Genomic DNA, 23713 nt, shown 5'->3' with positions numbered 1-23713 from the left:
TCAGACCAACGCCTGTTGTGCCAGCAGCAGAGACACCCCCCTGGTCAGAATTTGAGTTTCAAAGGCAAGGAAAACATCTTTTTTTCTCTCCTCTGTAGCCAGAGGCTCAATTCACAATAAACCAGGCTTATTTCGACATCACTAAAGAAGTGATTTCTCCAACACTCACTGCATGGGCAGAGGGGTTTGTGCCAAACCAGAAATTTCCATAAATATGGGAAAGTTCCATTAAAGAGTCGGTCAGCTTTGAGTTTCCACGCTTCGGTTATTTTTGTTTTAAGGCTGGTCTGAATTGTGTTAAGAACTGCAGATTTCTTTGTGAGGTTTTATGGGTTTTTTACTCTCTTGATGAAAGTGAGAATGGCTTTGGAAGCTCCTTTCCAGCAGAAATGGGCTTCAGCATTGCTAACAACTCATGTCCAGGCTGCCTCAAAGATGATGGGGGCTGGTGTAGCCAAGGGGGTTTGGACCAGCTGAGGTTTCAGTTGAAATGTCCGGGCGCCACCACTGAAGGAGCGGAGATGATTCCACCAGTGGTGGAATCTCCATCCTTGGAGGGTTAAAAAAAACATGTAGACCTGGCACTTTGAGACATGGTTTCAGTAGGCATGGTGGGGTCGTGCTGATGGTTGGACTGAGCTTAGAGGTCTTTCCCAACCCTAATGATTCCATGATTCTATGAATCGCGCTGCTCTGCCTGGCCCACTGACTTGGTGTTATCTGCATCGCAGGTGATGGTGGGACTGGAGCTCACACAAGCCCTCGTGGGCTGGCCGTAAGCTCGTTAGCTGACATAGTTGAAATAGCAATGCTCTATAACTCTTACGCTGCAAAATGTGTCTGAGAAGGTAGGTAAATATTTGAGGAGCTCGCCCCTGCAGAGCTCACAGCTGTTCAAGCAGGCGGCTGCTGGTGTTTGAGCTGGCAGCTTCCACGCCACTCCTGATGGACCAAAGTGGTCGCCCTGGGCCACGGTCAAAGCTCCTCCTGGCAGAAACAGCCCTGTTTCGATTTATCTGTTGCGATTTATCCCTGTTTCCTCTCACCTGCGGTGCCTGCTGCCGTGCTCGGGACTGTCTGCAGCCCCACGGGCAGCCGTGCCAAGTGAGAGCAGACAGGAGTGTTATTTGATAGTCTCAGAAAAGGGTTTCGGTCACTGTTTTGGATGTGATGCTGCTTTCTCCTAAAAAAGGGCATTGCTGGTGCTCAACAACTGCAGGAGGAGGGCAACGAGATGAAAGCTCCCCAAAAGAAGGAAAGAAACCAAGAAGTAATGGTTTTAAACTAAGGAAGGGGAGATTTAGACTGTATTCAGACACCTGGGTCAGGACAATCCCTGGTTTCAGTACAGGATGGGGGATGATGTGGTTGAGAACAGCCCTGAGGAGAAGGGCTTGGGGTGGTGGTTGATCGACATGAGCCAACAATGTGCATTCACAGCGCAACCGTGTCCTGGGCTACATCAAAAGCAGTGTGACCAGCAGGGAGGGAGGGGATTCTGCCCCTCTGTTCCTCTCTTGTGAGAGCTCATCTGGAGTATTGTGCCCAGTTCTGGAATCCTCAACGTAAGAAGGAGATGGAGCTGTTGGAACGGGTCCAGCGGAGGCTACAAAAATGATCCGAGGACTGGGGCACTTCCCGTACGAGGCCAGGCTGAGAGAGTTGGGGTTGTTCAGCCTGGAGAAGAGAAGGCTCTGAGGAGATCTTACCTTCCAGTACCTGAAGGGGCAACAAGAAAGCTGAGGAGGGACTGTTCCCAAAGGTTTGGAGTGATAGGATCAGGGGCAATGGGGATAAACTGGAGAGGGGCAGATTTAGGCGAGACATAAGGGAGAATTTCTTTAACGTGAGGGTGGGGGAGGCCCTGGAACAGGTTGCCCAGGGAAGTGATGGCTGCCCCATCCCTGGAGGGGTTCAAGGCCAGGCAGGATGGGGCTTGGAGCCCCTGATCCAGTGGGAGGTGTCCCTGCCCGTGGCAGAGGTTGGAACTGGATGGGCTTTGAGGTCCCTTCCAACCCAAACCATTCCATGATTCTGAATTATGTGAGAAGAGTATTCTGGGAATGTGCGAAGGGTTGCATTTGCTGGAGAGGGAGCAGCTCTGGGAGGATCAGCTTTTTACAAGGTTATGGTTAGCTGTACCTTCCGAGCTGGTGGTGTTATCTCATCTCTCGATGTTTCCTTTAATTCTCTGAAGCAGCCTTGATGCTGTAAACAATTGCCATGGCATTGTCCCATAGCTCGGTGAGTCAGAGTGATGCGTAAACAGCCTTTGGGTTTGGGTAGCTGATCTCTAGATGTCTCGGGATGTTAAGCTGCCAGTTTGCAGTGGTCACATCTGCTTTTTGTGCCCTGGTTTGGGATGCCAGTTAATGCTGGTGTCTGATGAACAGAGTTAAATCCATTCAGAGCCGATCACAAGCGGTGTCCCCAGGGCTCAGGGTTGGGGCCAGCTCTGTTTAATATCTTTATCCATGACCTGGATGATGGGATCGAGTGTTCCCTCAGTTTACAGATGACACCAAACTGGGTGGGAGTGTGGATCTGCTGGAGAGCAGGAAGGCTCTGCAGAGGGACCTGCACAAGGTTGGATCGATGATCTATGGGCCAAGGTCAGTGGGATGGGATTCACCAAGGCTCAGTACCAGGTCCTGCCCTTGGGCTACAACGACCCCAGCCTTGGGGAAGAGCGGCTGGAAAGCTGCGTGGTGGAAAAAGACCTGGAGGTGCTGGTCGGCAGCAGCCGAACATGAGCCAGTAGTGTGCTCAGGTGGCCAAGAAGGCCAACAGCATCCTGGCTTGGATCAGCCACGGGGTGGCCAGCAGGAGCCAGGAAGGGATCCTGACCCTGGAGTCAGCACTGGTGAGGCTGCACCATGAATTCTGGATTCAGTTTTGGACCCCTTGCTACAAGGACATCGAGAGGCTGGAGCCCAGGGTTTCTGGGAGCAGCTGAGAGCCCTGGGGCTGTTTATTCTGCAGAAGAGAAGGCTGAAGGGGAGACCTCATCACCCTCTGCAGCTCCCAGAAAGGAGGTTGTGGTGAGGTGGGTGTTGGTCTCTTCTCCCAAGTAACAAGCTATAGGAGGAGAGGAAATGGCTTCAGGTTGTGCCAGGGGAAGGTTGGATTGGATATTAGGAAAGATTTCTTTACCAAAAGAGCAGTGAAGCCCTGGCAGAGGCAGCCCAGGGCAGTGGTGGAGTCTCCATCCCTGGAGGGGTTCAAAAACCATGTGGCCATGGCACTTAGTAGGCACGGTGGGGTTGGGCTGATGGTTGGACTGGATGAGCTTAGAGGGCTTTTCCACCTCAGTGTGTGAGCAACAGTTAATACTTGGCAAATTGAGGTTGCGATTCGCTTGCAGTTTTGCCCGTGGCTCTTGTCTGGGTGTGACCCATGGTCTGGATGTGTTTAGGGTGGTCCGTGGTGGAGCTATGAGACACATTTAGCTGGGTGAACTTCCTAAGCCTTATCTCGTTCCTTAAATAGAGAATAAAGCTTGTATCGACATGAATCACAAAGTGGATAAACTGGAATGGTTCCTCTTGGAGCTGTCGTCTCGTATTGGGCAAATATTTATCCGCATTGTTTCAAAAGGCAGATTTGTGCAATCGAGGGAGGTCAGACCTGTAATTACCTGTCAGCTTTGCTCGGGTCGGAATGGCTTGTTAAAAACACAAGGAAGCTTTTAAACCTTATGTTTTTGTGTGAATCTGAACCTGTGGTATAAAACTTGAAATTTCATGAAAGTTTTCAGTTGTGTGGTGCAAAAAAAGTGCTTTTCTTGCTGAATCGAAGTGCTTCAAGCCTAATCTATCAGCCAGTTCTTTTAATTTCTGACCTTTGGCTGGGAATTTGGGTTCTCTTCCAGACGTATCTGCTCGAGATGATCAGAAGCTGAGACTGTGTGCCAAACTTGCCTTGCATTTTAATAAGGAGCTTCTAGCCTCGTCGATAATTACAGCGGAGCAGGTGCGGTGGGGAAGCTGGGTGCACCCAGAAGCCGAACCAAGGCGCTTTTGTACGGCTCGCTGGGCAGAGCCAAGCGGGTGAAGGCCGGTAGGGTGCTTGGCACTGGCTTTGTGCAGTAATTTGGGGAAAAATATTGCTTAGGACCAAAGAGCTGTAGGTGATGAAGGATAATTTGGCTCCTTGGTGCAGCAGAGCCCTTCAGGGAGGTGGAGGAAATGCTAAAGTGTTTGGCTGCAATTTCATCTTCAGATACAAACAGCGAGTGCACTTGCTGGGGTTTTGTGATATGTTAAAAAGAGGAAAGAGGACTTTTATGTAACAATCTTGCTGCCTTTCTTCCCTGCAAGCACGTGGGCAGAGAGGATTTCAGCTCAGGACATACCTTGTCATCTTGTCTCAGGGATGTGGCTCAGTAGTCGACTTGATGATCTCAAAGGTCTTCTCCAACCAAACTATTCTATGAAGAATTGGAGGTAGGAAGAGAAATTTGGGATCATGAGTCTTTTAATGAATTGGAGCAGGACACTAGCCTGTGGACCTTGACCATCGCGGAGTAGCTTCCAGAGTTAAATACAACTGCATCTGAGGGTTCATTTCAATTTAATCTTGTTGTAAAGGTTTGCTCTTTACTGCTCTTCTGGCTGTTGGTTTGCCATCTCCAGTGTAGCACTGCACAGGGCCCGGCCACCGTTCTGTTGGTGCCACAGAAGGACTTGTTATTTTATTTGATCTGTATCTGAAGCTGTGAAGCCTTGTGTGAGTTAGGTTTGTCCACTAAGCTCATTAACATGGAACATGTTCAGCCTGGGGAAGAGAAGGCTCCAGGGAGACCTTAGAGCAGCTTCCAGTGCTGAAAGGGGCTCCAGGAAAGCTGGGGAGGGGCTCTTGATCAGGGAGGGAAGGGATAGGATGAGGGGGAAGGGTTTTGAGCTGAAAGAGGGGAGATTGAGATGAGATCTTAGGAAGAAGAGATCTTAGGAGGGTGGGGAGGCCCTGGCCCAGGTTGCCCAGAGCAGTGGTGGCTGCCCCATCCCTGGAGGGGTTCAAGGCCAGGTTGGATGGGGCTTGGAGCCCCTGATCCAGTGGGAGGTGTCCCTGCCTATGGCAGGGGTGGGACTGGATGGGCTTTGAGGTCCCTTCCGACCCAAACCATTCTGTCTGGCACAGCCAGACTGCAGCCGTCACCTGGGAAGAGCACTCTATCCATATGCTGTGCCAGTCCTAAAAGCACATCCTCTGTAGTGGTTTGAAAGGAGAAGAATCTTCTTATTTGTGCTGAAGCTCTGTTAGGTTTGTCATTCTTTATCTCCAGTGTTATGTGATGGGAAGCCTGAGGTGGTGTCAGTTTATAGGTTCTTCCCCAAGTATCTTCATTCTGCTATGGGAACCGGGTTAAACAAGAGTTAAGCTAAATGTTCTGCCTGCTTCTTCCCTAAACAATGGAATAATTAATGTAACTTTCTTCTGTGTTTTTGCTTAATGTGTTCCTAATAATATAGTTGCGAGTGGCAGATGGCTATCCTGCCTCCAAGTGCTGCACTGTTGGGAATACGCTGATGCTTTGCTGGAATGTGTCGTGTATCCGCGCTTCTTTGGCTTCTGACCAGGCTTTCTTTTAATGCTGCTTCAAGGTGCTCCAAAAAGTAGTTTGTTAGCTTTGGAGGTTCCCTTGCCTTGAGATGGCAGAGCCGTGAATCACCGCAGCGATCTAGTTAGCCAAGATGTGACTGAATCTTTAATTTTGTCAGGGTTACATTCCTGAGCGTTCCCTTGCTGGTAAACAACAAAATATTTTGCCTGTGTTGTAATTAAAGTGAGTGAGGAGGTGGCACCGAAGATGATGCGGTTTCAGCGCTGGCTAAGATGTGCTCTCCTTGAAAGTTGTGCCTCCTCCACTGGAAACAAGGCTGGAGGATCATAGATTCTGATCATAGAATCATAGAATGGCCTGAGTTGGAAGAGATCCACAAGGATCAAGTCCAACTCCTGGCCCTGCATGGGACAACCCCAACATTTGCATCATGGTATATTTTGGCCTGAAGCTCCTCTTGGCCCCAAAACCTCCAACACAATTTTCATTAGCCTAGTCCTAGTGATAATTAAGCAATTCCTTGTCTTCCACACGCTGTTGCGATCACCAAGCTCTCCAGGAGCACATCCTCAGCTTTATTTTCCCTTTTAAACTGAGAGATGGGAGATTGAGATGAGATCTTAAGGAGAAATGTTTTGCTGTGAGGGTGGGGAGGCCCTGGCCCAGGTTGCCCAGAGCAGTGGTGGCTGCCCCAGCCCTGGAGGTATCCAAGGCCAGGTTGGATGGGGCTTGGAGCCCCTGATCCAGCGGGAGGTGTCCCTGCCCATGGCAGGGGTGGAACTGGATGGGCTTTGAGGTCCCTTCCAACCCAAACCATTCCATAATTCCTAAACATGAGCCTGAATGTGCTGTCAGTCAGGTTGTTGGCAGAGGCTCTTCCTCCAGCTGTGTTCCATCCTGATTGAAATCCGGGCTGCCGTAGGCCATGGGTGGCTCACCTTCTCCCCCCAGCACACGCTCTTGGTGGCACCAAGCCACAGAGCTCCGCTGCCCTTTGCTTTCCGAGATGGAGCACCTGCTGTCACTCTCCTGGCTAAACGGTGGGGACAAAGTGACTGGAATGCTCTGGGAAATAGGAGTTTCCCTCTTGGAAATGTCACAGGAAGCGTGGAGGAAATCATGTGGTTTAAGGAGCCGTTACCTCACTTTTCTGTCTCATCCGAACCAGCGCCCTTCCATCAAAGCACGCAGAACCTGAACAATGCGGTGCCAGCTGGCTTATAAATAAACCATTTTCCATTTCCACACCGGGGATCGGACTGACGTTTAAGACCATGCAGGGAGAGAGGAAGAGCGTCACGTTGTGTTGGCTTGTGGCCTCTCAGACTGACTACCCGGCTCCCTGCCCACTTGCTTCCCCTCGCTCTGCTGCTATGGTTCATAACTCTTCCACGCGCTCTTTTTTCAGATGATGGTCCAGAAATGGTCACATGTGTTTTATTTCATATTCTTGTTCAACCAAAGCCACTGAAGAGTTGCTAGCGAACAGATCGTGGTGCAGCCCATGGCTTCAATACAGGTGTGATTGAGAGCAGCCCTGTGGAGGACCAGCAGGGTGAGGGAAGGGATTCTCCCCCTCTGCTCCTGTCTTGTGAGACCTCACGTGGAGCTCTGTGTCCGGTTCTGGAATTCTCAGCATAAGAAGGAGATGGACCTGTTGGAACGGGTCCAGAGGAGGCCATGGAGATGATCCAAGGATGGGAGCACCTCCCATATGAGGACAGGCTGAGAGGGTTGGGGTTGTTCAGCCTGGAGAAGAGAAGGCTCCAGGGAGACCCTAGAGCAGCTTGGTTGCCCAGAGCAGTGGTGGCTGCCCCATCCCTGGAGGGGTTCAAGGCCAGGTTGGATGGGGCTTGGAGCCCCTGATCCAGTGGGAGATGTCCCTGCCCATGGCAGGGAGTTGGAACTGGATGAGTTTTGAGGTCCCTTCCGACCCAAACCATTCCATAATTCCATATAATATATTTTATTTCATATTCTCATCATGCCAAAGCCACTGAGAGTTGCTGGCAAACAGGTTGTGGTGAGACTCAGCTAGAGTCATCTGCTGCTGCTTTATGTTCTCTCTGCCAATCCTCCTGGTGAAACAGTACCATGGGCATTGTTAGTTCAGGTGGGGACATCTCCAGCAAGGAGAGAGCTTCAAACATCCCATAGCTGCTGCTGACTGTTGTGGGTGGGCTCTGAAGGAAAAGGACCAGTGCCACTGGTTTTAAATAGCTCCGTCTGCACGGATGGGATAATGTGAGTCCTGTGGCTGAATCATGGAACATAAATGTCTGAGTCACTGCAGATGAATGTGGTGTTTCACGTTGGTGTGAGCTGAAATGTGAACCAGCAGTGCCATTATTAGGGGAGCTAATATTTGGGCTCATTATGGGTTTCATTAGATGAAGTGAAACGATCTAGAAGAGCTCCTTTCACAACGTACACAAACAGACCATTAACATTTGAATGCTGGGTTTTAAATGGGATGCTGCTCTGGATGAAGAGGAAATGAAACTTCAGAGGAAAGTGATTCTCCCCGGAGCTGTTCACTAGCCATAACCGGTCACATTGTGTTGTTTTAGCCACTGGACTCTTCTGAAACCCTATGAAATTGTCCCTTGACTAGGTTTTCTTGGTTACTACATTTTTAGAAGAAAATACTGAACAGTCTGTCATACATATCCCTTTGTGTGTTCCTGGAGAAAGCTCTTTGCCATTCCAAACTCTTCCTTCTCATGAACGTCTCCTCTCCCTGAGGAGTAAAGGCTCATAGAATCATGGAATTTCATAGAGTCATGGAATGGTTTGGGTTGGAAGGGACCTCAAAGCCCATCCTGCCATGGATGCCTGTTCAAGGCCAGGTTGGATGGAGCTTTGAGCACCCTGATCCAGTAGGAGGTGTCCCTGCCCTTGGCAGGAGGGTAGAACTGAATGGGCTTTAAGGTCCCTTCCAACCCAAACCATTCCATGATTCATTCACCCTTCCAACTCCTAAAGGATGTTTCAAGTCCAAACCCGTTGCCATTTGAAATGCAGATTAGTATCTCCACTCTGTGAGCGCCGCAGCCCTGCGTTTCGGAAGCAAATACGCTTCTGGTACAAACTTTATTACCAGTGCCTTTGCCAAATAGTCTTGTTATTCTGTCTGTGGTGGTTCATAAAGGCCTGATCAACGTTACAGGAACGTGAAAGTTCTTCATTGCATGATTCCCTTTTCACAGCCTGGTGAGTTACTGTGCAGTACCAGAACCCGAGTAGCTGTCATCTGCACTCCTGGACTGCAGCTGCTCTGAATTTAACTGCATTTAAATCTCTTTCATTATAATATAAGCTTATGTTTCGCGTTTTACGAACGTAGAAATAATGGGTCAGGCAGATGATTGTTCTCCTGTGCTTTAACGACCTTCCATGTCTCATCTGTTCTGCAGCAGAGCTTTGTACGCTCCGAGTCTGCAGTAAGTGCAATCTGAAATGCAGGGGCTTTAATCTCCTTGGAAGTCAGGCAAGTCTAGATGCGGTGTTTAGCATTCTGTAGCATTCCCTGATGTAGGGATAGTTTTTCCAGACCTCCTTCCAAGCTGGACAGCTGATTTACAGACTTGGAGAAGTCTTCAAGCCTTCATCACCGAACTTTGTGAGTCCCTGCCAGATGACAGTGTGTTTAAATGGCTTTCAAATGGCTTTTTCTTTATTTCAAAGGGAAGACTCTTAAATGAGGTGGAGCTGCTTGTGAATCAGTGCGTTAATTGCCCACAATGAGAAGCAAAAGTACTTGGAAGCCTGACTGCTGGGGCTGACCAGGCAGAAGCACCGGCTCCTCTTCCAAGCACGGAGATGCCTGGTGGTGGTGGGAGGCTGCGAAGAGCAACGCTTTCGGGAACATCCATATATTCTGCGCGAGGGAGGAGAGCGTTATTTGCTCCTCCGCCTCCACGTGTCCGCTGATCCTTTGCTCCTCCACCTGCTCCTGCCTGGCTGCCCGGGGCAGGGGTTACAAGGTGCTGGGGCAGAAGGGGCAGAGCCTGCCTGCCTTCTCCCATTTTTTCCAACTGTGCTCCAGAAGGGAGGAGAGGATTCTACAAATTGTCTGATGGTGTGGCTAATGTGTCAGTGGAGGAACCAAGAGCATCACCATCTCCGAGGTGTGTTTCTCACTTAGGTGGAGTTTAATTCGATTTCAGAACTACCCCCTTCCCTTTTCTGGTTGCAAACCCGCCGCAGGCAGCTCCGGACGGTGATGGTCACGAAGCAGGCGCTCGCTTTGGGTGTCTGTTCCGACTAATGCACAGCGCTGATCGTTCCCAGCTGCCCCAGCCCAAACTGACAGTCTTGGATTTTACTGTTTCCCAGAATAGAAGGGTTTTGCAGTTGGGACTGCTGCATGGTGAGCTCGTCCTGAACTCCTCCTGACTGCCTGGGGAATATTCAGCGCTATGAAAGCTTCGCGGCCGCTGGGCTGACAAGGACGGGGACCTTGAGAGCTGGAACAAACCTCAGTGTGTTTAAAACTGCTTTTTCCTACAGCAGAGAGGACAAACCTCACATGTCAGAGGGACTCAGGTTCCTGATTAGTCACGGGGGCGATGCTGCAAATTCCTGTATGGGTTGGAAACTTGTTTTTCCTTTTCCCCTGAGTTAAAATGAAGCTTCTGGATGTTTAGAGGTTTTCCTGCTCCTCTGTGGTGTGTGGGGCTTGGGAAAGGAGCTGTAGGTTCACTCAAGTCCTAACATGAACGCTGATGAAAAATTAAAGGATCCGAGTGGAAATATTTCAGCCCTGGAGATTTTTCTTATTGCTATGCAGATGTCGAGGCGGTTGTTTGTTACCTTAACCAGCAAGATGTGACACATGAAATACAAGATAAACTCTTCCTTTTCTTGCTGAATGAGAAGACACGCTCCCTGCTCCTGCCTTCTCCCTGGTAGCTTCAGCGAGGACAGGAATTGCTGTGAAAATGAGGTTTTATTACATGTCTGGCCAGGTGCCTGTCAGTTCAGGCACTCTTTGAAATTCCCTTTCCTCTCCAGGCAGCGCAGCTCCAAGACAGTTCGAGCACCATGCTTCCCCATCCATCGCCGACTCTCTTTGTCCTTTGAAGGCTCAGGTGCGTTCTTACCTCCTTGATCCCATTTAGGAGGTGAAACCCCTCCATGCGTGGTTCCTCCAAGCCCTTCCTTGAGCGAAACTCCCCAGTCTCCCTCTCTCCTCACTCCTAGCTCTTCTCTCTCCTTACTAAACTTAATGCGAGGCAGGAGCGAGGGGTGTTGATGATTTGGATTATGCAGCTAAGTGGCTGGAGCATGGTTTGCTGTCTCCTCCCCTTCCTGAGCTTCGGCCCTAGCCAGCTCGGCTCTGGAATGACAGGCATTCCTGCGTGAAGGGAGCTGGCACAGACGCCTATTTATGAGAATCAAGTGCCCGGCCATGGGGTACGGGGAGAACAGGACCTGTCCGGGGCTGTCGGACACCCGTGCTGTTGCCTGAGTGTTCCTCGCTCGCGAAGCTCTTTCCCAGTCCCAAGCGTGGATTTATCATTTTAAAGGACTCTCTCAGGGTAGACTACTCTTTTCTTTTCCCCCCCTCTTGCCTTCTTCTGGACAGCTGCTTTGAAAAGAATCCCATGGGGCAGCCGCACTTCTCGAGACCGGTAAATCCAGCTGCTTTCGGTGAGTAATGGAGGGCAGGGGAGACGGAGGAAACTTTGAGGCTGCGGCAGGGCAGGATTGCAGGTGAAACGGAGGAGTCGGGAGGAGTGGAATGCGGGACTTGTGTAACCTGTGCCCGGCTTGGGAGCTGGGAAGAGAAACAAGAGAAATAACTCCATTTCCTCCCTTTCCATTACTCACGTCACATGCAGTCGCTGTGCAACGTGTTCTGTGGATCGCAGGCAGGCTCTGAGCTGTGGTTTTTAGAGATGGTCTCTGTCTTGCGTGGCAAGTGCAGGGGTACAAAGCTCTTGGACAGCGATGAAGTTGAGCTGGGATCAAAGCTGCCTGGAATTGCCTCCTTGTATGTGATGACACCAGCTTTTGGGGCAGCTCCCATAGTTCTAGGGGGAGAAGGGGCTTGGCAATCGTTGTCCTGCTTGTTTTCGCTCTCTGCTTTACAAGGTAGCTGGGTAACTGGCAGCCTGGAGCAAACACAGCCTTGCTTTAAGCCCTGGAAGCAGCTCTACTTCCAGAACACTGTGTGTAGGTCAGTGTTATTTCCAGGTCTGTGTTCCCAGCGCTGGGACCGCGATGCGCTACGAGAGGAGACTTTGCACCTCGTGCTGTTCCCTTTTATCTCATATCCTTGCTGTCAGCTGTCAGGGCTGAGTCCCTTTGCTGCTCACCCGTAAAGTGGCATTGCCTGACTCTTGACGCTGGAACATGGAGAACTCTGGGATACAGGTTTTCACTTTCATAACTTTGAACCTACCAAGTCTTTAGGGCACACATTAAACCAGTGACCCTCTCTTCCCCACCCCAAGTTCACTCCAGTCTTGTTCAAGAGCTACTCAAAATAAGTAGCGCTGAGAGTGGAAGGGAGAAGTAAAACTTCAGTCGTCTTCATTCTGTCCATGGAGATGGACAGCATCTCAATAGAATAGTTTGGGTTGGAAGGGGCCTCAAAGCCCATCCAGTCCCACCTCTCTGCAGTAATGAGGGACACCTTCCACTGGATCAGGGGCTCCAAGCCCCATCCAACCTGGCCTTGAGCACCTGCAGGGATGGGGCAGCCACCCCTGCTCTGAGCAACCTGGGCCTTCCCTCCCCACCCTCAAAGCAAAACATTTCTCCCTAGGATCTCAATCTTCTCTCTTGTAGCTTCAAACCATTCCCCCCTCATCCCATCCCTCCCCTCCCTGATCCAGAGTCCCTCCCCAGCTTCCCTGGAGCCCCTTTCAGTACTGGGAGCCTCTCTAAGATCTCCCCAGAGCCTTCTCCTTGCACTCTAGGTGCTATTAGAAGCCAACGTGTTTGGATTTGGGCTTTTTCTCTCACCCAGCACCAGGGAGGCTGGTCGTTCTCAGGGGAGTGGGCTCGCTGGGTGCAATGACGTTGTCCTTCGTCAGGCTGGAGGCCAGCAGACCTGGTGTTTCCACAGATGGCCCTTTGCTGTCAGAAGCCTTTTCTCGTGGCGCAGCTTGCATAGCTCCTGCTGAATAAATTGTGAACTTGAAGGGATGGTTCTTGCATTAACTCTGGCAGGATGCTGCTGAGAGGAAAAGTCTTGTGAAGATTATGGTGATTAGAAGCGTACAATAACAGGGAAGCCGAGGGCTGAGACTGTTTGAGGCTGTTTTGTGACCACAGTCATTTATTGCTTTAAGGTCGGGATTCACGTCTTCACTGGACCATTCAGGAAATGCACACAGAGTTTTGAAAGCTGTTATAGGAAGCTGGAAACATTTACCTAAAGTGCTTTTTTGATGCTTTAACCTTAACAGTGTTTCCTTTAAAAGAGTCTTTGTTTGCTTTTTGACTTGTAGCTGTTTGCTTGAAAGCTTTTTGCATCCTCAACTGCTGTGCCCAGCGCAACAAAGCTGAAGATGAGGGTTCTGAATTATCCTCCAGCTCGTGCAGCAGCACTGGGTAGCAGGAGGGTTTGTAGCAGTGAGGATTTGAGCCACTGAGGATCCTGCTCTGGCTGCGCGATGCAAGGCCATCGGTTGCACTGCGATCCCACTCCGGCTCAGCGGTGCAAGGCTCTTGGTCCTACTGTGGTCCCTCTCCGGCTTGGTGTGCGAGGCCGTTGATCTCGCTCCGGCTCAGCGATGCAAGGCCATCGGTCCTGCTCTGATCCTGCTCCAGCTGAGAAGTGCGAGGCCATTGATCCCGCTGTGATCCTGCTCTAGCTCAGTGGTGCAAGGCTGTTGATCCCTCTCTGGCTCAGAAGTGCGAGGCCATTGATCCCACTGTGATCCTGCTCTAGCTCAATGGTGCAAGGCTGTTGATCCCAATGTGGCTCAGCAGTGCTGTGATCCTGCTGTGATCCCGCTCTAGCTCAGTGGTGCAAGGCTGGTGATTCCACTCCAGCTCAGAGGTGTGAGGCCATTGATCCCACTGTGATCCTGCTCTAGCTCAGTGGTGCAAGGCTGTTGATCCCAATCTGGCTCAGCAGTGCAAGGCCATTGATCCCGCTGTGATCCCACTCTGGCTCGGTGGTGCAAGGCTGTTGATCCCACTCCGGCTCAGCGACACAAGACCATCGGTGCTGCTGTCGCTGTCGGTCCGAGCTGTACTGCAGAGTGTGATTCCAAAGGGCTGGGGATGTGAGGTGTGTAATGAGCAGCCTGTGCACCTTCTGGGCTTGCGTGGCAGCAGAACTTCAGGTGCAGCTTGGGAAAACAGAGGAATTATTCTGAGTTGGTCTGTGCCTAATTTGTCTAAGTGCTTTCAAGCTCTCCACCAAGCGTTTACACTGCCCTTCACTGTGACGAAGCCTCACTGCTGCAGTTCTGTCTGGATGTGAGCCTTGAGGCTATGACTGTGAGACAGAAATGCCCGGTGAGCTCCTTGGGAACAGAAATTCCTGGGATTTGTGGAAATCCTGTAGTAACCACCACAATAAGAGATGGATCAGGTTCTGGGTGAACTGTGGTTTGCAGATGGAAGGAATCTGGCTCAAGGTCATGATTCCAACCCAAACCATTCTATGATTTACATGTTCTAAGTCCTGTTACAAAGGAAAATACTGATGCTTTCTTGTTTCCTTTGTGATGATGGCTCTTAATGGAGATAGAATTGAACAGATCATAACATCTCTGAAGAGGACTGGGGTAAATAGTGTGGTGTAGTGCAGGCAGTGATCAGGGGCATCTTCTTTTGGAGGTCAGGTCTGTTCCATCAACTCCTGGATGTCTGTGGCTATGTTTCAAGGAGAAAAGCAGCACATTCCCAGTCTTTTCCTGACAAGTTGAGTCCGAAGTCCTGTCCTGGGGCTCCCTGACCCTTCATCCTTCAAGGATTGTGCCATTTTCCTCAGGAACACTGGAAATCAGGAGTTTCCCTCCCAGGCATGCGGCTATATAATAGGAATTGTCAGCATCTGGGATGCAAGGCTTTGATTTCTTCACAGCCTTCAGTCTGGCTTTGTTAGGGTATCTAAGTTGGATCTTGAAGTGATTTTTAGCTTATGTAGTGATGTGCCAATTAAAAACAAAATAAGGCTTCTCTATGGCCACGTTGGCTTTTGATGGTGTGTGGCCTGAGTCAGAATGGTTCAAAAATTCACCAGGACACGCAGGTGGGGTTTAATTTTTTTTTAACGCTGTGCATACTGAGCTGAGACCTCCTGTCTCTCTGCTGCTCCCTGAAAGGAGGTTGTGGGGAGGTGGATGCTGGGCTCTTCTCCCAGCTAGCAAGTGATGGGACAAGAGGAAATGGCCTCGAGTTGCTCCAGGGAAGGGTTAGATTGGACATTAGGGAAAATGCCTTCACTGACAGAGTGGTGAAGCCCTGGCAGAGGCTGCCCAGGGCAGTGGTGGAGTCTCCATCCCTGGAGGGGTTCAAAAAATGTGGAGACGTGGTACTTCAGGACATGGCTTAGCAGGCACGGTGGTGTTGGGCTGACAGTTGGACTGGATGAGCTTAGGGGTCTTTTCTGACCTTAATGATTCCATGATTCTAAGTCCTTGGTGTTGGAGGTAACAAGGGCAGCATGAATTTTCAACAAAGGGCAGGGAGGATGACAGAAATGTGGAATCATGTTTGGACTGGATGAGCCCAGGCGTCTTTTCCAGCCTCTATGATTGTATTGGAGGTGTCACTCGTGCTGTTGCAGGTATCTTTGCTGTGAGAGATGATCCTTCATGAAATAAATGCTTTTTGTTTATTCGTGTTGATACCCAAAGTCCCTACACTACACCACAAGGTACAGTGGGAGAAGAGGTTTTTTTCCACCTGGATTTTACTGGCAAGGCTTGATTGTAAATGTGTGCAGCCTTCTGCAGGGGGAGGTTTGAAGGACTAGCTGGCCAGGCATCCTGACAGAGAACCTCATCCTGAGCTCTTGGCATTGCTGGAACTTTCTGCCTTCTTGTGTCTCCACGCTGTGCCAATTCTGTGAAGTCTCCTGATACTATTTCAGACTAAACATTTTGGGTTAACACAAATCTGCTGTTTAAGCAGCTCAAATTCACCTGCTTGTTTTGATGGAAGAGAATCAGGATGCGTTAAGTGTTTTGGAGAGATGGGAAATGGCAATAGGCTCTGATGGGGAAGGTGGGAGGCGGCAGCCAGGACATTGCTCCCTCCCCAGAGCCCACCAGGTGCTGCGGTAAATCCGAGGGACGTGGGATGGGTGCTCCAGGACATCTTCTCGAGGAGGAGCACCCAGGGAACCTGCAGAAGTTGCAGTAGATGTTTTCTTCAGGAGTTTCTCTCGGCTGGGGCTGTGCGTGTTCCAAAGGGAATACTCCATGTGATTCTTTCTGAAAGGTTAAACAAGGTCCTGCTCTGGCATAGGGGTGAGTTAGGGACCTGCTCGTTGGAAAGCTCTCAGCCTACTAACGAGGACTCCCCTGGGCTCACCTCATTTGGCCTTTTTAATATGTTTCAAATGGGTTTTCCAGCCCAGGACCGCAGGGAAGAAGGTGCGGCCGCTCTCTCGGACACAGACTTGCCATGCAGGTCAGCACCCGTGGTGCTCAGCAAGGACTGGGTCAAGTGAGGATAGCAGCTTCTGACCCTTTGCTTAAAGCCTGGTTTGTCTCTTCTTGCCCCGTTTCATTCCCCCAGCACTGCGCTGTGGCTCCTTAGCAGTTTCCAGGAGCACAAGTTGGATAAGGAGGGGTTTCTGCCTCACATGGCAGAGCAGCTTAGGGACCCAGAAAGCAAGAAGAGGCACAGAGAATCCCCCCTGCCCTGGCTCCATCCATACAAACGTCCTTTCTGCACCATGTCATGGAAATTTGAGCTGGCACTGTGCTGTGGATGGAAGGGAAGGTCCTGTTCTGAGGGAGTATGAGCTCCGTCTAGTGTGAACAATCGCTCAACAATGAGGTTATTTAAAATACAGATCAGTAAAGCACACCTACAGCTGCTGATCCACCCGCTAATTAGCAGTAAATGTAATTCATAATTGCATCACAAGAGCCTGTTTTAAATGTCTGTGTCCATGTGGTAATTAGGGAGGGTAAAAGGAAGAGCGTGGGGAAGGGATGAAGCTTTACAAGCTCTGCTGTGAGTCGCCCGGCTGCAGAACTGGACTGAATGAATCCCAACGTGTGTCTGGGAGGGAAACAGCTTTCATGGCATCAGTATCACCCGGAGGGCTGTGCTGGTCTTGAGGTGTTGGCTGTTCAGTAATATTTATCGAGCTTTATTCTACACGGAATAAAAGAGGGGTGGAAGTTATTTGGACTCCGGGTTTATGCTGTGGAGAGGCGCACGGTTGTCCTGTCTCCCCTCTTGCGTGGCTGTTTTGAGACACAGAACCAGAGCCCTCAGCACAGGAAGGACCCGGATCTGTTGGAGCAAGTCCAGAGGAGGCCACAAAGATGATCTGAGGGCTGGAGCACCTCCTGAGAGAGCTGGGGTTGTTCAGGCTGGGGAAGAGAAGGCTCCAGGGAGACGTTAGAGCAGCTCCCAGTGCTGAAAAGCACTCCAGGAAAGCTGGAGAGAGGCTCTTGATCAGGGAGTGCAGGGACAGGGTGAGGAGGATTGATTTAAAGCTGCAAGAAGGGAGATTGAGATGAGATCTTAGGAAAAAATGTTTTGCTGTGAGGGTGGGGAGGCCCTGGCCCAGGCTGCCCAGAGCAGTGGTGGCTGCCCCATCCCTGGAGGGGTTCAAGGCCAGGTTGGATGGGGCTGGGAGCCCCTGATCCAGTGGGAGGTGTCTCTGCCCAAGGCAGGGGTGGAACTGGATGGGTTTGAGGTCTCTTTCAACTCAAACCATTCCCTGATTCTGTGAAAACTGAGTGTTCTCATGTTGGACTAGAGCTGATGCCCAGCAGTGGTAGTGTGGCTGGTGGGGTGGCATGGCAGAGAAGCAAGAACCCAGTTATTCAATATCGATGCTGAATGTCATTGTGAAACTTTGCCTTTGTATTAACCTGTGTGATTGCAGCTGGTGGCAGTCAGGCACCTGGAGTGGAACTCCACCCTGGGATGGTATTTGGACAGTCAGACCTGGACTGCAGGAGCTGCTGAAAGCTTCTTCTGCCTGCAGTCAAACTCGCAGAACCATAGAATCACCAGGTTGGAAGAGACCCACCGGATCATCGAGTCCAACCATTCCCATCAATCACTAACCCATGTCCCTCAGCACCTCGTCCACCCGTCCCTTAAACCCCTCCAGGGAAGGGGACTCAACCCCCTCCCTGGGCAGCCTCTGCCACTGCCCAATGACCCTTTCTGTGAAAAATTTTTTCCTAATGTTCAGCCTAACTCACACATGGGTTCTCCCCCACCCTCCCTGCCTGTTTCCTACTCCGACGTTGAGGCTGTCTTGCATCTTCAGCAGTTTTGGCCCATCCTTTCACGTAGTGGCCGCTCAGATGCGGCTGTGGCAGCGAAATGCTTGTGTCGTTGTCCCTCTAATTGGAAATGGAGACATCACAGCTTGCTGAGCTCTCTGTTCATTAATCCCTGGACGTGACGGCTGAGTTTTCTTCTAATAACTCATTGTGCTTAGCGCAGCGCTCGGACATCTCGGGTGGGAGGATCCGGGAAGGGATGTACAGAGTGAGCTGGGTACGTCTGCCCTCAGAGCTCTTTCCGCTCCTTGGAAAGGTGAGGGCAGTGCCTTTGCGTGGCACTTTGGGATCCAAATTCAATCCACAGCCCGTGCCTGGCAGGCAGTCTTCCCCGCCTGGTAAACCTTGGGAACGCTCTGTTGAACAAAGTGAATAAGGCTTTTTAGAATTACATGTACAACTCCGGGGCGAATGTTCTGGTCTCTGAAGAAAGCGCCTCGAAGCAGCCAGTTTCTCTTGGGTTTCTGGGAACTTGAAATGCCATGGTTTTTTTACATCCCCACTTCCTCACACCCACCCTCCCTTCCAGCAGAAAATCACAGATCAGTGCTGACATCTTGTGTGTTGCTTTCCACCCCGTTTCTCTCCTGTTATGAATCCAGATTTTTCTTAAGCAGCTGTTCAGATGCTGAATTGATCTTGCTTTTTCAAATAATTGTTGGCTGGCATCAGCTTTTTGCTGGTTCTGAGTGAGCTTTTTCTTAGAGGGATGATTTATAAAAGCAAAATACAACAAAACAGAAAAACCTCATCAACCACCACTGTGTGAATTCACTGCGTGAAGGAGCTCCAGAAAAGCTGGGGAGGGGATCTTGATCAGGGAGTGCAGGGGTAGGGAGAGGGGGAATGGTTTTCAGCTGCAAGAGGGGAGATTGGGGTGAGATATGAGAGAGAAATGTTTTGCTGTGAGGGTGGGGAGGCCCTGGCCCAGGTTGCCCAGAGCAGGGGTGGCTGCCCCATCCCTAGAGGGGTTCAAGGCCAGGTTAGATGGAGCTTGGAGCTCCTGAGCCTGTGGGAGGTGTCCCTGCCCGCGGCAGAGGGGTCAAACTGAATGAGCTTTGAGGTCTCTTCCAGCCCATTCCATGGTTCTATGAAATGTGGAGTCCCACAAGTGAGGAGAGGAACCTGCACAGAGCAGGAAGGCTCGTGCGTTGCAGGTACAGTCTGAAATTACCACAGTGAGCTTGGAAAAGCCTTTTTCTTCTGCTGGTTAGCACAGTGGTGCTTCCATGTTGCTCCAGCCTCTTGGTACAACAGAGTCCTGGGCTGATTTTCCTCTTCCTCAGTCATTTGATTAAAGACCGAGCTTCTCATATGAGATCCAGAGCCTCCTACTGAAACATTCCCCAGTTTTCTAGGTGCTGCTAGCGTGACCTCTGTTGTTTCTCTCTTCCCTATTATTCAGTCATCTTTTATTTCAGACTGAAAAATCGATGTCCGTCTGTCCTGCCGTGGTGCCCCGTGACGGCCTGTCCCCAGCGCAGTCACCTCGAGGCTGCTCGGAGCCCGTGGCTGGGGCTCCCCTTGCTTGACGTTTCCTGGGGTCTGGAATCTCAGGCTAGGAAGCACTGCAGGGTCACAGGTAGAGCTCCACCAAACTACTCATTTTTTCCTCTCTGGTTGTTTTCCCCTCTCCTGGATCTGCTCTTCCCTGTGTTGACAGGAATCTGCTTTCTCACATCTGGGTCCGTATCCCTGGTGGATGTTTGTGGGATACAGCAGATACGTTATGAGCTCTTTGTCCTGTGTGCAAAACAGCTTTCCTCTAAAATTCCTTTCCCAATCTTTTAGCCTCAGGAGAAGGGATTCTTGGCTGAACTTTCAGCGTGGCCTAGCGGGTATTGTCTTTTCTGCAGGCTCCTCACACGAACTTGTCTGAAGTTGACTGGAAGGTCTTTTGTGATCCTAGGAGGCTCGCAAATTCCAGAACGTTTGACTTGGAGGCTCAAAAATAAGACATACAAGTGCAGTTTGTAACGCGGCACCTCGGCCTGTGGTGCTGGCAGGGCTGAGCTGTGGGACTGCAGCAAGTCTCCGGGCTCTGCTCTCGATGTTGTGTGTTCTCACAGAGTTCTGCGACACAGCATGGGTGCTCCTGTCATCTGCAGCGCTGAAGCCAAGGGATTCTCAGCCTGGAAATTAAGCCCATGAAGGAAGCCCCAAGCTGGCTTCACTAAGGTTGTGTGCACTCTGATTTCTGCTTTTTTTTTTGCAGGCATTGCTAGGTTGGGGTTGTTCAGCCTGGAGAAGAGAAGGCCCCAGGGAGACCTTTAGAGCAGCTCCCAGGGGGCTCCAGGAAAGCTGGGGAGGGGCTCTTGCTCAGGAAGGGCAGGGAAGGGATGAGGGGGAACGGTTTGAAGCTGCAAGAGGGAAGATTGAGATGAGCTCTCAAGAAGAAATGTTTTGACAGTCGCCAGCTTAGTGTTCAATGTGCTGGTTCTGCTTTGCAAGTTGTTTCATTATGATGTTTTTCTGTTGGTTTAGCAAGCTGGGGGTTTTTTTGCATGTCCCCCCCACCTCTGTGTCCTTCTTGTGTTGTTCTCCAGAGACTTCGAGTACGGTAGGTGGAGCGCAGGCCGGCATTGTGTTGCTTTCCTGTGTGGTTGTTGCTCTTGGCCGGCTTTGCTGGCCTTATTTATAGAGGGGAAAATAAGAGAGGCTGAGTTCTAGCTTATGCAGCTGGTGTAATGGGTCTGGTAATTCCAGTGTGTGTAGACAGCCGTAAAAGCCGGCTCTGCAGTCTGGAAGGTGTTTGTGTTCGTGTAATTACTTGTGTCCAGCACCAGTTGCTTCCAGCTGAAGATGAGAAACTGCAGCCAAGTGATTTGTGTTCCCTGGGCGAAGCTGTGACACTGCAAAGTTAAACTAATCCTTGTTTCATTCGAAAGCCTCTTACCAGTTACCCTTTGCACCGTTAACATTGGAAACCCCACTCTTGTCTCCCCAAGCTAATGGGAAACGCTGACGGGCTACATGAAGGCATGGAGTCTTGCTCCCTTCTTTGCATGAACGTGCGCCGCTGTTTCCCGGGGTGAAAGGGGCTGGTGGTGGGAGGTGGAAGCAGCACGAAGGTAACATCTTTCTTCTTTCCTGTGCAGCAGAAGAGGTGGATCACCCCCCGACTGATGCCAGCATGGGGGTAGACGTTTTGGAATCGGGTGACACCACACCGCCTACGAAGAGGAAAAGCAAGTTTTCAAGCTTTGGCAAGATCTTCAAACCCTGGAAATGGAGGAAAAAGAAAAGCAGCGACAAATTTAAGGAGACTTCGGAAGGTAGAGTAATCGGGGCGGGTTGGAATTCCCTTCCTGTGCTTGGGAAGCCTGCCATTAGCCGTCTGGCTAGGGAGAAGGGCTTGCTGGCACAAGCCCGAGCGCTGACACACGTAAGAACCCAACTGTGGCTTTGGTGATGGGCTGGCACCTGCGATCTCTCCAGAAGCACCTTGCCATGGAGCAGTAGTTTCAGACAAACAAATTCCTTCCTTGCATAGAACCTCCCCACGCAGCCGCGGGGAGGGCGGGTTTGCTCCGCGATCAGCAGTAGAGTGTGAAGCGCAGGCTTGAACCTGCAATCCCTCCTCCTAATCCATGCAAGACCAGTGACATTTGAAGGCCTCCTCCAGAAGATCCCTTTAAAATAGTATCTTCTTGAACTTCTACCCTGTTTTCTGAGTGCTGTTTTTCGATTTAATATCAGTTTTAGAACGAAAGATTTCTATGCGAAAGCCAAGAGAGGAGCTGGTAAAAAGAGGGGTTCTGTTGGAAGAGCCTGAGCAGGGTGAGTCTGCAAATGAATTTCTCCTCCTGTCTGTGTTCTGTGTCACTGATCCTCCTGTAGCGAGACCTCGCCCTCGCAGCTGGGCTTTTTTGGGAGACAAATCTGATAGCTTTTTGCTAACGTGGTTCCCTTCTGTCCTGCCTTTTTCAATCTCTCTCGTCTGACTTTTGCACCCAGCAAGGATGGCAGCAGCCTGCTCCATGAGGAAGATTCTTCTAAGAAATCACAATTCCTGCCTTGGACACTTTCCTGCGTGCTGCCAGCAGGGAGGGAAGGGCTGTTCCCTGTCACTTCCTATCCCGTCCCTCCTCTGCGTGTCCTGCTCCAGCCTCTGTGTCTCATCCTGCTGAGCTCCTCCCTCACACTTGCACTCACCATGTCCGGCTTGTTCTGATCACACTCTTAAGCGCTGCGGGAGAGCCACGACCTTGGAGCTCAGCTTCCAAGGCATCATGCTTGGAAAAAGAAACAAATCGATGGCTTTTGAGCCGCCTGGCTAGCGGCATTTCCTCCAAGGGTTATAGACAAGGCGCTTCATGGTGCGGTATCACAGCCACGGCTGAGCTTATTGAAGCTGTCAAAGAGATCTCATCCCCTTTTCTGTTGTCCCTGATGTCTCTGAGTTGGGACTGTCCTACTCAAAGAGGTTTTCAGGCAGGTCGGTTCACCATCCAGTCACCTGGCTGCGCGTTGGGTGCTGTGGGAGGAGGCAGGAACGTGTGATGGGAGAGCAGCCTGGTCTTCGGCTTAGAGTCGACCGTATCCTGGGCTGCATCCAAAGCGGTGGGAGCAGCAGGGGGACCAAGGTGATTCTGCCCTCTGCTCTGCTCTCGTGACACCCCACCTGGAGCCCTCCGTTCAGCTGTGGAGCCCTCAGCACAGGACGGACAGAGAGCTATTGGAGCCAGTTGAGAAGAGGCCACGGAGATGATTCGAAGGCTGTAGCACCTCCCATCCAAGGACAGGCTGAGAGAGTTGAGGTTGTTCAACCTGGAGAAGGCTCCAGGGAGACCTTAGAGCAGCTTCCAGTCCTGAAAGGGGCTCCAGGAAAGCTGGGGAGGGGCTCTTGGGCAGGGAGGGCAGGGAGAAGACAAGGGGCTATGGTTTAAAGCTGAAAGAGGGGAGATTTAGATGAGATCATAGGAAGAAATGTTTTCTTGTGAGACTGGGAGGCCCTGGCCCAGGTTGCCCAGAGCAGGGGTGGCTGCCCCATCCCTGGAGGGGTTCAAGGCCAGGTTGGATGGGGCTTGGAGCCCCTGATCCAGCAGAAGGTGTCCCTGCCCATGGCAGGGGATGGATCTGTGTGGGCTTTAAGGTCCCTTCCAACCCAACCCATTCCATGATGTGTAACTGCACCCCAAAAGGCGCTGCAGTGGCAGCCTTCATTTAATGCAAATTGCAAGGTTTTAAGGAAAAAGCAAAGTGGAAAAGTAGAGGTGGAAGAATGGCTTTTCAGACCAAACCGCTGAAGGCAAAACTGAGAGGGGAAGTCTTCTCGCAGTTGTTTGCAGCTGTGCTGTGTGAGAGCCATCGGCACCTGAGGGGGTAAATGCCGGGCTGGAGGGAGAGTTCATCGCGGTGCAAAAGTGTATGAGGTCACAGGATGAAACTGTGGAAGAGAGATCAAAGGCTTCGGGTAACAAACTTCCAGCTAGGGATGACAGAGGAGAGATCTTCCAAACTGAGAGGGTGTAACAGAAGTGTGGCTGAGAGGCGGAATTATTTTCTGCTCTGAGTCATCTGATCTGGCTTAAGAAGCAGAAGATGGCTGTGATCTGGCCAAAGTGCAAACCCAAGGTAGGAGGGAGCAGTCAGCGTTGTCAGGAGGGTTAGATTAGAAAGCGCATTATCTTAATCCCTTCTGTGAGTTTAAGACACTCGGGCGGTCACAAGATGGTGCCGGTAGGTGGTTGTGTTT

At 50.9% G+C, this 23713-nt stretch overlaps 1 protein-coding gene across 4 annotated transcripts in view; it reads left to right on the top strand.

Annotated features, from left to right (window-relative positions):
- PHACTR4 (phosphatase and actin regulator 4) overlaps positions 1-23713 on the top strand; it is a 73147-nt gene that overhangs the window by 35231 nt on the left and 14203 nt on the right. For 2 of the 4 annotated variants that reach the window (XM_069875354.1, XM_069875357.1), the window contains 2 exons: positions 21114-21290; positions 21715-21795. In XM_069875354.1, coding sequence (XP_069731455.1) covers positions 21114-21290; positions 21715-21795 — 258 coding nt within the window. Of the gene's footprint in view, positions 1-10898; positions 11219-21113; positions 21291-21714; positions 21796-23713 lie in introns of those variants that run through there. The other 2 variants (XM_069875353.1, XM_069875356.1) reach the window with 2 other exon arrangements.

Source organism: Phaenicophaeus curvirostris, chromosome 23, assembly GCF_032191515.1.
Source record: "Phaenicophaeus curvirostris isolate KB17595 chromosome 23, BPBGC_Pcur_1.0, whole genome shotgun sequence".
Lineage (NCBI taxonomy): Eukaryota > Metazoa > Chordata > Aves > Cuculiformes > Cuculidae > Phaenicophaeus > Phaenicophaeus curvirostris.
The sequence above is the reverse complement of the archived record's forward strand: the minus strand, read 5'-3'. Positions and strand labels throughout refer to the sequence as shown.